The 14,143-nt window shown below is 39.0% G+C and overlaps 1 protein-coding gene across 1 annotated transcript; it reads right to left on the bottom strand.

Annotated features, from left to right (window-relative positions):
* Positions 1 to 596: 596 nt before the first annotated feature.
* On the bottom strand, positions 597 to 13,954 carry stxbp3 (syntaxin binding protein 3). The gene is made up of 19 exons (XM_033622388.2): positions 13,845 to 13,954; positions 11,177 to 11,226; positions 10,906 to 10,987; positions 10,709 to 10,785; positions 10,519 to 10,591; positions 10,327 to 10,427; positions 9,725 to 9,870; positions 9,180 to 9,273; positions 8,727 to 8,851; positions 7,270 to 7,368; positions 7,125 to 7,182; positions 6,953 to 7,018; positions 6,651 to 6,731; positions 6,193 to 6,328; positions 5,576 to 5,682; positions 5,012 to 5,110; positions 2,382 to 2,467; positions 1,638 to 1,786; positions 597 to 1,282 (listed from the first exon to the last, which is right to left on the bottom strand). Exons 1-19 carry the CDS (start codon positions 13,888 to 13,890, stop codon positions 1,179 to 1,181), a joined length of 1,779 nt encoding a protein of 592 aa, XP_033478279.1. The 5' UTR covers positions 13,891 to 13,954; the 3' UTR covers positions 597 to 1,178.
* Between the last annotated feature and the right edge of the window lie 189 nt (positions 13,955 to 14,143).

Genomic DNA, 14,143 nt, shown 5'->3' with positions numbered 1-14,143 from the left:
TACAAGTGTGTTGTGCAGTGTTAGGATGTGGGACAGAGTTTAAGCCATTTGCATGTATTTTACTGAACTTTTACCCCACCAGATATCAGCGTTGGCTTCATCCTCACCTTTCTTTTGTTGCTATACAGTAACACCACAAATTGCAGTAAAGCATCCCTCCTTTCAAATCCAATCTACTATAGTTTGTTCTATTAACTTTCAGCACAAAGCTCCCAAACACATAAAGATTAAACACCCCTATCAAGTTTTCTCTTCTCAAAAAAGGAAATATGTACACGTCTCTGTATTGTGCACAATCTTGAATACATATTTAACAACCTAAATGCCATGTAACTGAAGTATAAAGCCTGTAGAAGTAGGGCAGAATTAAATGTATAACATTACAGAAGCCTTTGGTTCATCTATTGTCTGTTCAGCAGGTTTATACGCTCCTGTGGACCTGTCTATTGAACATGTGGTTCTCTGTTTAATAAAAGGATTGTTCGTTAGGAATATTACGTTACAGCTGTTTTGATTGACAAGGGGGATTAAGTGCTTTTACCATCATTATTTCAACAACTTATTCATCCTTGGATTGGAACTCAGACCAGATTTGAACCACTTCATCCATTTATTAGTCAGTTGTTCAGATCAAGAAAGAAACGTAAATACTCTGTTAAAAACACTCTTCAAAATTACATAAAGTGTGACTGAAAACGTCAGAATGACACAGCAGGGACTCAGTGCTTACATACAGTATATACATTAGCTTTGCACTACTTTCAACCACCATTCTCTCTCTGAAGGTTTCTCAGATGTCGTTCAACACGTAACATAACCAGAATCTTTTATATGGACAACACAAACACAGATAGGCAGATGGTTTTTACTTGAAATATTGATCATAGGATGAGGTCAATTCACTTTTAATATGATCTACATGATCAAATGACAATTAGCAAACTATAAATGCCATAAGCAGGCCACAATTTTAGTTACTGACCAAGTTAAAAGAGAATTTTCCCTCATGCCTACCGTAAATGTGCACCAAGTTTGAAAAGAGTATTAAACACAAAGATAAGTATAAGGTAAATTCCCTTCAGTCTTCCATTCAGGAAGTCCAGTTGAGTGCACTGTGCTGGGTGATATGAGATGCAGGGAGGTTGGGTGAGATTGGGGAGGTGTTAGTTAGAGACCTCTCAGGCGTTGCTCCTTTCCTCTATTGTGAAAGTCTCCATGGGGCCTTTGCTCAGAGCCTTGATGTCATTCAGGAGACCAGTTGGGGTCAAAATGTGAGAAGATCCTGGAAACAAAATATCAAACAAACATTAGGTCCCTGATAATAGCATAAAACTCTTATGCAATTCTGACTGGCTCCAGCAGGTGGTGTAAAAAAGCTGGAAATATAAAATCTAAGTTAGTTTAAAATTCACTGGGTGTTTCCCAGGCTAAAAGCCCAATTAAAATGAAGTTTATGGTGCTGTATCAAATTGGCCTTTACTTTATTTGAATGAAGTTACCAACTGGAACTGATGAGAACTACAGAAATTTCCTTGCAATGTCATTGAGTACAAACTCCTAAAGAAATTTAAAATGCTGAAAGAAGCAGAAATAGGTGATTTAACCTGTCACTAGTGCAATCATGTATTAATGCTCACCTATGATGACCTCACAGGACTTTACAGCCTGGGTGACCTCGTAGGCAGAACGCATCTCAGAGAAGCAGATTCCCCCAAGAACAAAAACAATGAGGCGTGAGCCGGTCCGGCGCTCATCTTGAGCACTGGCTTTGTGCTTCTGTCGGGCACTGAGGAGCAGAGGGTGGACAACAGAAATGTACTGAAACAATTCTAAAGAAGAAATGGGAGCTGAATCTTTAACTTGGGGAAAGAAAAAGAAATAACCACATTAACATCCTGGTAACAAAGACATGAAGACGGTGACGGACGGATATTCAGAACTAACTCTAGATTCCATAAATAGACCCAGGTCATTCTTGTTATTAAACCCAGTGGCAGTAACACCTCAAACAATCCCTTAAAAACCACCATATGAACAACTGTAGCTCAAAACAGGAAATCATCACTAGAGGGCGCTAACTTACCACCCTCTTAACTGTCAAAAGCCAATTGGGACCTTGTGTGTGTATATTAGAAGATGTCTCTTTTGAGGAACTGACAGTATAAGGAAATATACTGATATTTTTCAGTAGTGTTCTAACAGGTGGAAACAAGGAAAAGGTGTTGGCTTCTATCACAGAGTGGTATGCAGGAGCTTTTGACACTGAGTCAGTCATTGGAATAACCCCTAAAAAAGCTGGTTTGGAACATTTCTGGCAGCATTTATAAATATTTCAAGAAGCTACTGACCCAGGTCAAGTGTAATAAAAAAACCTACTGTACCTGACAGCCCCGGAGCCATTCCACGCAGCAGGACACTCAGACTGGTGAGGCCACTCTTTGGTGTCCAGTTTGTTCTCCACGGCATCCTGAGAGGAACAGATTTGTTATTTATCTGTCATTTGTAAATGTTAAGTCACACATAGACCAAATCTTTTTGGCTAGCTCTTGCTTGTACTTATGTGACGTATCCTACATGCAGTCAGATGCACAGAAATCTAACACCTCTAAGCAATGTTGTGAAAGTGTGAAAGATTTGAAGTTTAACAGCTCAGTGGTCACTTTAATAATATTGTGATGAGTGGGTGAAAACCAAACAGATCAATCTGTCTGACCAACAAACCAACACTTAAAGGGATAGTTTGGAGTTTTTAAGGTGGGGCTGTAGGTTTTTTTTTAGCCACCTAAAAAAGGCCTACCTCATGATTAATTATTTAATTTATTAATTCTAATTAACTAATACTTAATTACTAATTCATTATTTTTACTTAATGGTTGGGTACAGCAGTGCTCTTCAGCAAGTGTCTCTCTGACTTATTAGGCAGTGGTTTTACATAATCCTCTTGAGAGAAATGTTCATTGCAAATGTCAAGTTGTCTCACTCTTGGAGGTGGAGTGTTGATGTCTATATTCAGTGCAGCTAGCCACAGCTGTTTTCATTTCTTTGTTTTGGAAAGCCCAGAAAAAACCAAATGCACCATCTTAGATATATTTAGAAAAGTTAAATTTCATTTCCGTGGGATTCTGCGAAAGCACTTTCTGACCCGAAAAGCTGATCTGTGGTGTAATGCAGCGCACGGCACAGTTGGGCAATTTCCCTGTAGGAATATGGAAGTTAAAGGTTGAGAAAATGTAGCGCTAAAAGGAAAGAGCTGTCTGATGGCAAGGTAACGCCAAGAAAATGTACAGCCCTACATCAAAAACTCCAAAAAACACACCCTTTAATACCAGGTTTTAAAATATAAAATTGAAGGTGGTGTTACTTCCCTTCTCTTTACATCTGAAACGCAAGTTAGACTTTTCACTTTAATGGCATAAAAACAGTCTGTGAATCACTTCAAATAATAGAAGAACCAAACTCCAAAGTAGGTGTAATATTTGGACTATGGAATGAGCACATCACTACATGACAATTTCTGCTGCCAACTACACGATGCATCAGGAATGAAAAATCAATTTAAAGACAAAGGAGCAATCTGCTGTCAAGCGCTTTTCAGTGTCACAGACTTTACATTTTAATGTGGTTCTAAACTTATAAAACTCATTGTTTTTGGTGTTTTGGTGCATTTTCATTGAAAAATACACTGATTTTTTAATAGTTTCAATTTATTTCGACCTGATTTTATGCTGCCACACAATGAAAAACTAGTCAGTTTCCTGCTGTGAGAGGAAACTGTTGACGACAGCTTACAGGAAACCAGGTGCCTGGGTGGTGAAGACAGCACAGAAATGGCTTCAGGTAATAACAGGAAAGGGAAGTGAAAATGAGGAGAGGACACAAAGGAACTTGTTATATTACAGATCAGCCAGTTCCTCTTTGATGGATTGTTATTTTTTTTAATATAATTTTAAATCCTATTTGAAAAATTGTAACAATGAGACTTAAAGCTTCTAAAAATACAATCTCAACTTTCTTTATGACCAACTGTTTCCTTATCAGACATCACATGACACCAAAATGTGGAATTTCAGTCCTATGAAATTACAGAACTGAGAGGCAGTATTCAGGTTTTAGAAATAACCTAATTTTATCACACCGGAGTTACTTTGCCTCTCAGTTCCTCATCTAATTCTGAGAACTGCAGTCAAAAGCATAGATTTTTAATGCAACTTATCAGACTAAAGAAAACCCCAGCTACAAGCAAGTCTCATCACAAGACAGGGTGAAAAAGCAAGTCAACAAGCTGTGTGCGTGACATGTCTCTTTCTAGAGAACAAACTTAAACAAGGTAGCAGGTGACAGTGACACCCTTCCTCTGTTTTAACACAATATATACAATATACAATCACCTCAATATAATAACATCTGAAATGGATCACACTTGAAATACTGTAAAAGCTTTTGAGGATCGGTGCAGAGGGACGCTGCTGACACCGAAGGATCATCCCCTGGGATCAATACAAGTGGTGCGTTATTATGCCCTATAGATGCTGAGATTTTTACAAATGGATGAGGCAGTACAAACACACAAACATGTATGTGACACGGCCTATCAGATGACCTGAATCTGATAACTTCCTTTTGTGGTGCTGTCACAGTTCTGTTCATATTTTTTCTCACAAATGCCTTTGAGAGGTGGACGCAGGTAACACAGTGACCTAGAACAAGCTATGTTGAGATTTGTAAGGCCTCAGTTACATTACTGCCGGAACTTCTTTTCTTTATCCTTCCTATCCTACATCCTATCTATACCTACTTTATATTATTGCTTCCTGGGGTTACACTACTTAATTCATTATGGTATCTACAGCTGCTAAACTTCCTGTTACATAAAGCAAATCCAGTCAGAAAGAGTTTTCAAGGAATAGTATGTAAATTTGATTAATTAAAGGTGTAAATGCTGTGTGATCATGTAGAGATGATAGCTGTTAATAGAAATCATTATACAACATGTTAATCTGCTCTCATTGACCTCCATCACGTCTTTTACGACAGGAGTCCATCTGGAAAGGTTGTAAGTCTGATCCTGGGAACGATCTCGTCTGGTTGGTTTGCGAGAGAAGAAACTTGGCTAGAAACAAAAGCACAAGAAACAAGAGGCCGGATTTAGTTGAGAATGAATGACCAAGACAAGAAGACATGAAAAAGAAACCCAGAGTGAACCATGGTGAAAAATCAAGCTGACAGCTACAATTTATTTTATCGATAAAGATTACTGATTAAGGCTGCATAATTAATCAAAATATTATTGAAATAGCAATATGGTTAAGTGCTACAGAGAAGCCAAAGCCTACAAAGCATATTTCAGACATAAGGGAACATGCTTGTTTAGACCAGACCCCAGCAAAATCACATAATCATTTTTTTTTTCCTTCGGTAAAATGAAATGCAAATATAACCATTCCTACTAAAATTGCGACTCATATCGCCCTATTGTTGATCCTTTTAACCCATGGATACACTCTTGTACAACCTATCACAATCAAAAGCATCAATTCAATCAATCTCTTCCTCCTTTTTCTTCTTCTCCACATACCGATGTGATGATAGGGACCCCCAGTTCCTTCCAGTTCAGGATGAACTCTCGTTCGTCCTCGATCTTCACATGCTGGATGAGTTTGCTTAAGTTCTCGTCTGTTGTTCCTGTTAACACACACCAAGCAAACAAACCAGTGCAAATATCTGATAATAGTTTATTAGGGCTGCATCCTCTTAGTCAAATAATTAGCCAAAAAGGTCTTGATCAACAAGGAAAACTTTAGGTTTTACGCCCATTTTATAACTATAACTGGAAAGTGGTATCCCTATCTCTGGCAGAGTGTTCACTTTAATGCAGTGGTATATTTGTGTAATGGGGTCTATTAAATACTGGAAAATATTTTGGCAGATTTGAAAATATATATCAAACAGATTAGTCTATGAAATGTTCAGAATAGTAGTCACCTAAGAATTTCTTTCAGTAAGGACAGCTCAAGAGGTGATATCCTAAATGTTTCTCATTGCCTACAGCTGTTCTTTTAACATCTCTTGGTGACGCCGCCCTTTTTAAGGTTCCTGGAACTGAGTAGCTACAAAGCAAAATACCACTTTACAGAATGCTAATGACCAGACAGTGAAAGGAGACCAGTCTGCTGCAGGAGAAGATTGGTATACCATTGACACTGAAGATGTAGAGCAGCACAGCTCTGATCTTGTCGTGGATGCTGTATGGGTGGAGCAGCACCGGCAACAGGGTCCTCATTGGATCTTTCACCTTCACCCCCTCAACGTCTGACCCCACTGCCAGGTCCTACACACAGACAAACCATTTTCTTAGAAGTCTTTAGGCTTAGAATATTGTAAAAGTTTGGAATTTTTAAACATGTATTCACATATTTCACATCTGGAAGCTGAAGAGTATTAGTAACACACCTTCTCTGAGTCTCCAGAGCTCTAAGGGAATCAGTGTCTTACTCAAGGACACTCCATAAAAGCAGATGCTTACACTCATTAGGCTTTCTACCTACTGTTATCCCTACCACCGCCCACCCACTGACTTGTTCAAGCAAGGTTGAAGGGTAAAATTTTTTGGCACTTGTTCCACCAAAACAGAAGACAGAGCACAGACAGACCTGTTCAGCTTTGCAGAGTTTCTCCACATTGTTTGAGAAATGTTCCATGCAGTCCTCGGCCAACTGCAGATGAATAGTTTTCTGCAATTCGGACAGAGAGAAAAGTCAAGAACACCATAACCAGAGCCAAGTATTGTTATTGGAGTTTCAAAAATGATTTCCTGCTAAAAACATGATGAAGTCAACCCCACATGAAAACATGCTTTGGAGGCACCACACCCAGCTACACTATAATAATAATGTAGCCTTCTAATTACAGATACCACTCCAAAAGCTATTTAATAAATACTGGTAACACATACCTCAGTAACCTGTTTACGGAATGCGGGCATCTTCTTCATCATCTGGGCCAAATTGCTGATTGTGATCTAGAAAACAATAAAATGAGATGTTTGGTTAATGCATTATAAGTATAAAGAATCCCTAAGCTAAAGAGATCAGGAAAGCAAATAAGAAGAAACCACAGCACGGTACCTTCCCATCTGGCTGTTTCTTGCTAGCAGATATTTCCTTTACTAACTTGCGGATTGCTCTATTATGAGAAAAAAAATGGGGTTAGGGTTGGGGGTGAGGAAGACAGAAATGGGACACCTCCTTTCTTCAGATCTTGCACACTTACTCGGTGACTTCGGCAATGTGCTTGTGCCTCAGCCTAACCCAGAGCACGTCGTCCTCATTCAGTAGGGCCTGCTTCTCTGAGCCATCTTTGGACTTGTACCTGGATACAAAAATAACCAGAGAGGTGGTTTTAGCTAGAAATGTATTGCCTTAAAGAGTAACTGCGGTATTTTCAACCTAGACTCTATTTTCCCATGATTTTGTTTTAAGTGGGAACAACAAGCTTTGAAACTTGTTCACTACTGAGCTGCAGCTTGCAGCAATGACACCGGCTGCAATGTAACTATTTGGGGCATGCCTGCACTGTCAATTTCTGTCTACTTTAAGTGCTTGTTTTTGCCACTGACATGTTCAGGTAATTATTTTAAGTGTCTGACGACATTATGGAAAGGATCCCTACAGAGACTGAACTTTTGTTAAAGGGTAAGATACTTTTTGTTTAATCAGAAACAGACTCAAAAATATTCATTACCAAACCCACCAGATTCCATTTAAATAAATGGTAATTTTAGCGTGTACATGGCCAGTATATTTTCACATCAAACTGTGTGAATTAAGGGTTTGTTTTTTTTTTTTTAACCAAACCAAAGTTGGTGATTGTTGGAACAGGATGTTTTTTGTGAGATTATTTCCGGTCAACTCTGAATGAAGTATGTTTTACGATGACAAAAATTACTAAATGGAGTCTGGTGGGTTTGGTCATAGCAATTTTGGGGCTATTTTTCGTTAAACAATACGATCTTATACCTCAACAAAAAGGTCTATCTCTGTAGAGATCCTTTCCATAATGTTATAATCTGAGACTGTCAATAACAAAACAAGCTCTTTTAGTGAACGAAAACTGACAACATTACCTGAATGGTTACATTGCAGCCTGTTTCACTCTTGCTCAACTCTGGACCAATGTAAAAAAATGTTGTTTGCATTAGTCACTCAGACTGAAACATTCATTCATTCATTCATCTTCTAACCGCTTCATCCTCTTGAGGGTCGCGGGGGGGGCTGGAGCCTATCCCAGCTGACATTGGGCGAGAGGCAGGGTACACCCTGGACAGGTCGCCAGACTATCACAGGGCTGACACATAGAGACAAACAACCATTCACGCTCACATTCACACCTATGGACAATTTAGAGTTATCAATTAACCTAGTCCCCAATCTGCATGTTTTTGGACTGTGGGAGGAAGCCGGAGCGCCCGGAGAGAACCCACGCTGACACGGGGAGAACATGCAAACTCCGCACAGAAGGGCTCCCACGCCCGGGATCGAACCGGCAACCCTCTTGCTGTGAGGCGAGAGTGCTAACCACCACACCACCGTGCCACCCCCAGACTGAAACATACCAAACTTAATAAAAAAAAATGACAATAAGGCCATATGAGCATGGCAATACTGTGGTGTAAGCCTACTATGTATGTGTGCATGAGCTGAGATTCAGTAGAAAAAGCTTGTCATTACTTGTAGGTGTCGTTCTGTATATCAACGAGGTCATATGCCATAGCCTGGTAGGTCAGTTCATGCAGGATTGGGCTGACGGGGTCAAACCCTCTCTCCACTATCAGCAGCTGAGCCTGGGTCTTTCCCTTTTGATAGGGGTGAAATACACAGATTAAAAACATTAAAAATAACACAGCATTTTTTATACAAAAGCAGCTACTGTCTGGTGACATTTGGCTTTTTTCCCTTGCTTTCTCCAACACATCCTGCTTAAGCGGCCACCACAAGCTTTTCCCATTTCAAATTTCTGGTGAAGTGCAACATTAATCCAATCTGCTTAAGGCAAAGGAGGGAATCTTCATTCTTTCACAAGCTGTCACTGGAAAATAATACTGCATTTTCAGGGTTCACATTACTCCCTGGGCTAAAGGTGTGTTTATTATATCAACAGTTTTTGTTCAGCAGGTTTTTCACCTTTTTCTTGCCGCTGTCATCCAGCTCGTAGTGTTTGGCCAGCTTGTTGTCCACCAGCTCCGCAAGGATCTTAGCGTTCTCCATGTTGTTGTCTCTGGTAGTGTTATAAATGTATTTTCATGAGTTATTACAGTCAAGTACGTACACACAGAAGTTGCACTGACACCGATATTAGAGGCAGTGTCCTGGTGAAAGCCATTTCTAGAAAAATGGCTTTAAGCCACTCTAGGTGAGTGTTTTTGATAAAAGCTCTTTGGCTTCATGTAGTCTGCTGCTTTTGACACATGTATATATATGGTTTGTGTGTATATTTTGTGAAAAATAAAATCATATGTCATGTGAGATAATAAAAGCAACACACTGCTGTTGTTTGGATTTACATTTAAATTTTACGCTAAGCTGCAGCAAGGTGGGGTTTGCTACTGTATTAAGCTTTGTTTCTTTTCTGGCACAGTTAGGTAACATATTCTACAGTCTCGGTTCCAGCTTTTCTCACAAAAGGTCTCTACTTGAGGGCCTGAGAAACCAAATCTTCTCTGGCTTACTTCTTATATCTGACCCCTGGGTACTCATCCAACGTGGCACACAGTGTGACAAGCTGGTCCGCGATTGTCTCCAGTGTCTTCCTTTTGTCTTGACTGTTGGGACTGTAGATGCTTTGGAAAGCTCCAGGATTATCACATGTGAACACCTGAATAGCATTCAACACACCAGAGTAAAAAAAAAGAAGATACTGTTTGCTTGAACAATTTGCATGTGAGTATAAAATATAGCTGCCCGTGAATCTTTTCTTCTTCAAGAATTATATTCCTGGATATCAACACAAAAAAGTATCTATAATTTACTTTAATAATCTCAAAACAATGAGAACATTAAGACCTTTTTTTCCAACAAACAAAGAACAATCAGTCACAGTTCCCAAGCCACTGTGAAATACAAAGATTGTAAAATCATTACATCATAGCTTAAAGCAGCCAACGCCCATTAGATACACTCAGTCAGAACACTGCAAATCTGTTCCTCACAGCAGCAACACAACACTGACCACTAAGTTAATTTTCCTTGGTTAGCAAGTTACACTCTGGATAAAAAGAGGAAATAGGACATTACAAAAGAACCTAAATGAACACACTCAGCAACCACTCACTTGTGCCTCTTGTGGCAGGAAGGACATGTTTATTTCCTTACAGACCCGTATGTACTTTGCACAGTACAGCTTCATGTTGTTGAACAGGTCATCGGGGCAGTCTGTGGGACAGAAAAAGCTTTTAGTTTGTATGTTATCTGTTGTCTGATTTTGCTGTTGTGATAGTTAAAATACGTGATTTAAGTTACTTACAGTCTGTGAAATAAACATATGCTGCTTTGTATTTAGGTTTGTGCTTGAAGTCAGCAATGAAGGCATCCACACACTATAAAAATGAAATGAAATTGAATCACAACACGATTTGGCACAAAAAATGACTTATTTTTGCAGACATGAAAATTTGAATGCGAATGCAATATTATACAAGGTTATAACAGCAAACCTTAGCGGTTGGTGTTATGAAGTAGATGGCCTTCATTTCTAGAACAGGCTCTCTGCTTTTGAACAGGTCCTCCACAACTAAGAAAACATAAATTGTTTTATCAGAGTAACTACAGACACCCACATACAGACAGCAGTTAATTCAGTCTACTGACAGTATTGTGTAAAAATGAGTGTTTCACTGTTATGGAAACCTACTTGTTATTTTCTCTGACATCAGATCGGACATTTTGCAGCATGATGAGAGAAGCTTGGTGGTGAAGGGGTCCAGAATCAATATCTGTGAAGAAGATGAATCAGTAGTGGTCAGTCAAATTACGTATCACACTGTAATATGTTGCCAGAAATTACAATTCTGTTCTGAGTCACAGTGCATTTGTAAAATAAATAACATAAAAGTTGGATCTTTAATGTGGAGTTCCATCACAATCCTATGACTCTGTGTTGAGTACAGGGAGGGTTGTCCTACCTTCCATACTTCAGATTTGCTGCAGTCTGTAATAATTGTATCTTTTATTCCTGTAAGAGGATAGAGAACATGACTCATAAAAACAACACAAAGAACATAACTGAAACCAGAAAAAAAACTAACTGGTCATGACTTCACTATTTGAGCTGTAGCTTTGTTTTATTGCTGAAACACTTGTGTTGGGCAGAAAATCAACAAATTATAATACCAATTAGTCATTGATCATACCAGTGTGTGTCATACCAGTTTAGGATCTGGAAATGTGTGATGGTTATTTGTTATCTTTTTTTTTTTGGGCAAAATAATCACTGGGAAAAACTATGAATAATCAGTTAACTGCATTTGCATATGAATGGATGTAAATTAGCTAATGAATTAGACTTGCATGATATGCCCTCCATACTACATGATACTGTGTGTGTGGAGTGTGTGTGTGTGTGTGTGTGTGTGTGTGTGTGTGTGTGTCATTCTGATTACACTCTCTGGATTATGAAATAAAGTAAAGATTGTAAAAACTTTGACAGTTGAAGTGTCTGTCTCTTCATTTAATTACACCTTATTGGGTACACCTGAGTAAATCCTCCGCAGTTTAATCACCTGTGGTGGAATGTAACGAAGTACATTTACTCAAGTACAACAGGCCACTTTAATGTGCTTGTACTTTACTTGAACATCTCCATGTTATGCAACCTCATACTTCTACTCCACTACACCTCAGAAACAAGTAGTATACCTTTTACACCACTACATTTGTCTGAGAGCTTTATTTACTTTAGAGATTACAGTTTTGCCATCCCCTTTGTGTCAAATGAAAACAACACATCTTCAGATGTTCTGATAACATATGATGCATTCATTTAGATTAAACTAGTACCCAGCAGTATATGCGGGAGTTAAAATTAGCACAACTATCCTCCTCGACAGGCTAGCATCAATTGGTATATCTGACACACCCCTGGACTGGTTCGAATCCCGTCTCCCTGGCCGCATTATGTTCATTCAGTTGAAAACCTTCACATCCCAACCATCTCCCCTCTCCTCAGGTGTTCCCCAAGGCTCTGTCCTCGGTCCAATCCTGTTTATCATCTATCTCCTCCCTCTTGGTCATATATTCCGTAAATACAATAACCATTTCCACTGTTACGCAGACGGCACTAAGCTCTACCTTTCCACCAAACCCACCTCCACCTTCCCACCCTCCTCCCTCTGTGACTGTTTACAGGAAATCAAATTCTGGTTTTCTTCAAATCTCCTAAAACTCAACAGTGATAAAACCAAGGTTCTCCTCGTTGGCTCTAAATCCACCCTCACTAACACTCCCAGTTTCACCATCCCCACTGACAACTCCTCTGTTTCCCCCTCCCATCAGGTTAAGGAACATCAGGAACATTGACTCATAATCCATTTTCAAATCCTGCCTGAAAACCCACCTTTTTAAAACAGGCCTATTCTATTTAATTGCCATTGCCCTGCTGTAGATTTCACATTTTACTGTGTTGATATTTGATGTGTCTTTTAGCCCTTTTAAATTTAGTTGTCTGTTACTTGTTCTGTAAGGTGACCTTTAATGCCCTGAAAGGAACCTTTAAATAAAATGTATTATTATTATTATTATTATTACAACTATAAACATCTAAAACATTAAAATGCATCATTAACAGTCATACAGCAGTAATATTAATCCAATAACATCATAATGGTAAAACAGTGGCAGAGACATTTTTTTTTCTGCAGAATGAGTACTTTTACTTTTCAAACTTACATTTTGCTGATAATACTTATATAGCCTAAGCCAGGTTTTAAATGCAGGACTTGTAGTGGATTATTTAGTAGTATTAGGACTTGTATTTCAGTAAAGGATCTAAGTAGTTCACCCAGGACTTAATATAGGCTAACAACCCTGCAGTACATCCTAATGTTACCTTCATAAAGAGACTATGTTCAGTTTGCAAAAGCTGTCAATTCACCTTTGCAGTAGTAAAAGTGTGATATGCAGTGTATAAAGTTGAATCAACACCTCAACATAAAAACTAAATGTGACATTCATTATATAACGTTTTGAATTAGACTGGATTAATGTTAGCTTCATGTGTCGCTGTCTAATAAACCGACAACGGAGTGTATTGTTATGATTTTCCAACCCCAAACAGTCATCTGTGCGACATCTTAACCATAACCCAACCCAACCCAACCAAGGGTGACAGCGCTGCGGGAAACACAAACATTTGACCGGAAAGAAAACAAACTGCGACAAGCTGATGTTAGGTTTGTGTCGGTTAACGTTAGCTTAACTTATTTAGGACAGTGCTGTGTTAACGTTAGCCTGCTGAAATATGAGGTGGGGCTCCAGACGACCGCCAGTGACCTCACTGTCTCCGACTAACGTTACTCTCCAAAAGTGAAATAAAACAAGTCAATGTCAGTTAACTTGTGATAAACAAGGGTGCCAAGTGTTATCGAGTCTCCCTTAAGTCAAGTTTTTAAACTTCCGTTGCGATAAACAGCAGAATGAAACTTAGCCGTCAACTGTCATGTTAAGATGCAAAGTCACAAAGCAAAAAACAGTGAATAAAAACAGCAAATACTTCATAGCCTTTTAAGTTATGAAAACGAAGTGTTACGCTTTTTCACATGCACGATAAACACTGTGCTGTTAGGGTGGACTTACTTTTCCAAACTATTCTTTTCAGCCCGTGTTCTGCGCTCGTTGCCATTTTGTTTTTTTTTCCTCTGCGCCTCTTCCTGTCCCGTGTCCTCACACTCTGACGTCACCCGCGTCAACAAGTGTGCGACGGAGCGCTGCTGTAGTTTTTGAAGTACTCGTGACCACCGTCTAAATAATGAATTACAGGTATTGTATTGTACTGTTTTGTCTTTTTATATTTTCCTGCCCAGGTACTGCAGATGCAAATTATTATTATTAGATGGAAATTTGTCATAGAGCTAAATCTGGCTCAACAGTTGTGT

The sequence above is a fragment of the Epinephelus lanceolatus genome, chromosome 6, assembly GCF_041903045.1.
Source record: "Epinephelus lanceolatus isolate andai-2023 chromosome 6, ASM4190304v1, whole genome shotgun sequence".
Lineage (NCBI taxonomy): Eukaryota > Metazoa > Chordata > Actinopteri > Perciformes > Serranidae > Epinephelus > Epinephelus lanceolatus.
The sequence above is the reverse complement of the archived record's forward strand: the minus strand, read 5'-3'. Positions and strand labels throughout refer to the sequence as shown.

Coding starts and splice junctions, on each gene's coding strand:
- stxbp3 (XM_033622388.2), bottom strand. CDS start 13,890: ATGGCAACGAGCGCAGAACACGGGCTGAAAAGAATAGTTTGGAAAA. Junction 10,786..10,905: donor GATGTCAGAGAAAATAACAA/GTAGGTTTCCAT, acceptor ATGTTTTCTTAG/TTGTGGAGGACCTGTTCAAA. Junction 6,329..6,650: donor AACTCTGCAAAGCTGAACAG/GTCTGTCTGTGC, acceptor GTCTGTGTGTAG/GACCTGGCAGTGGGGTCAGA.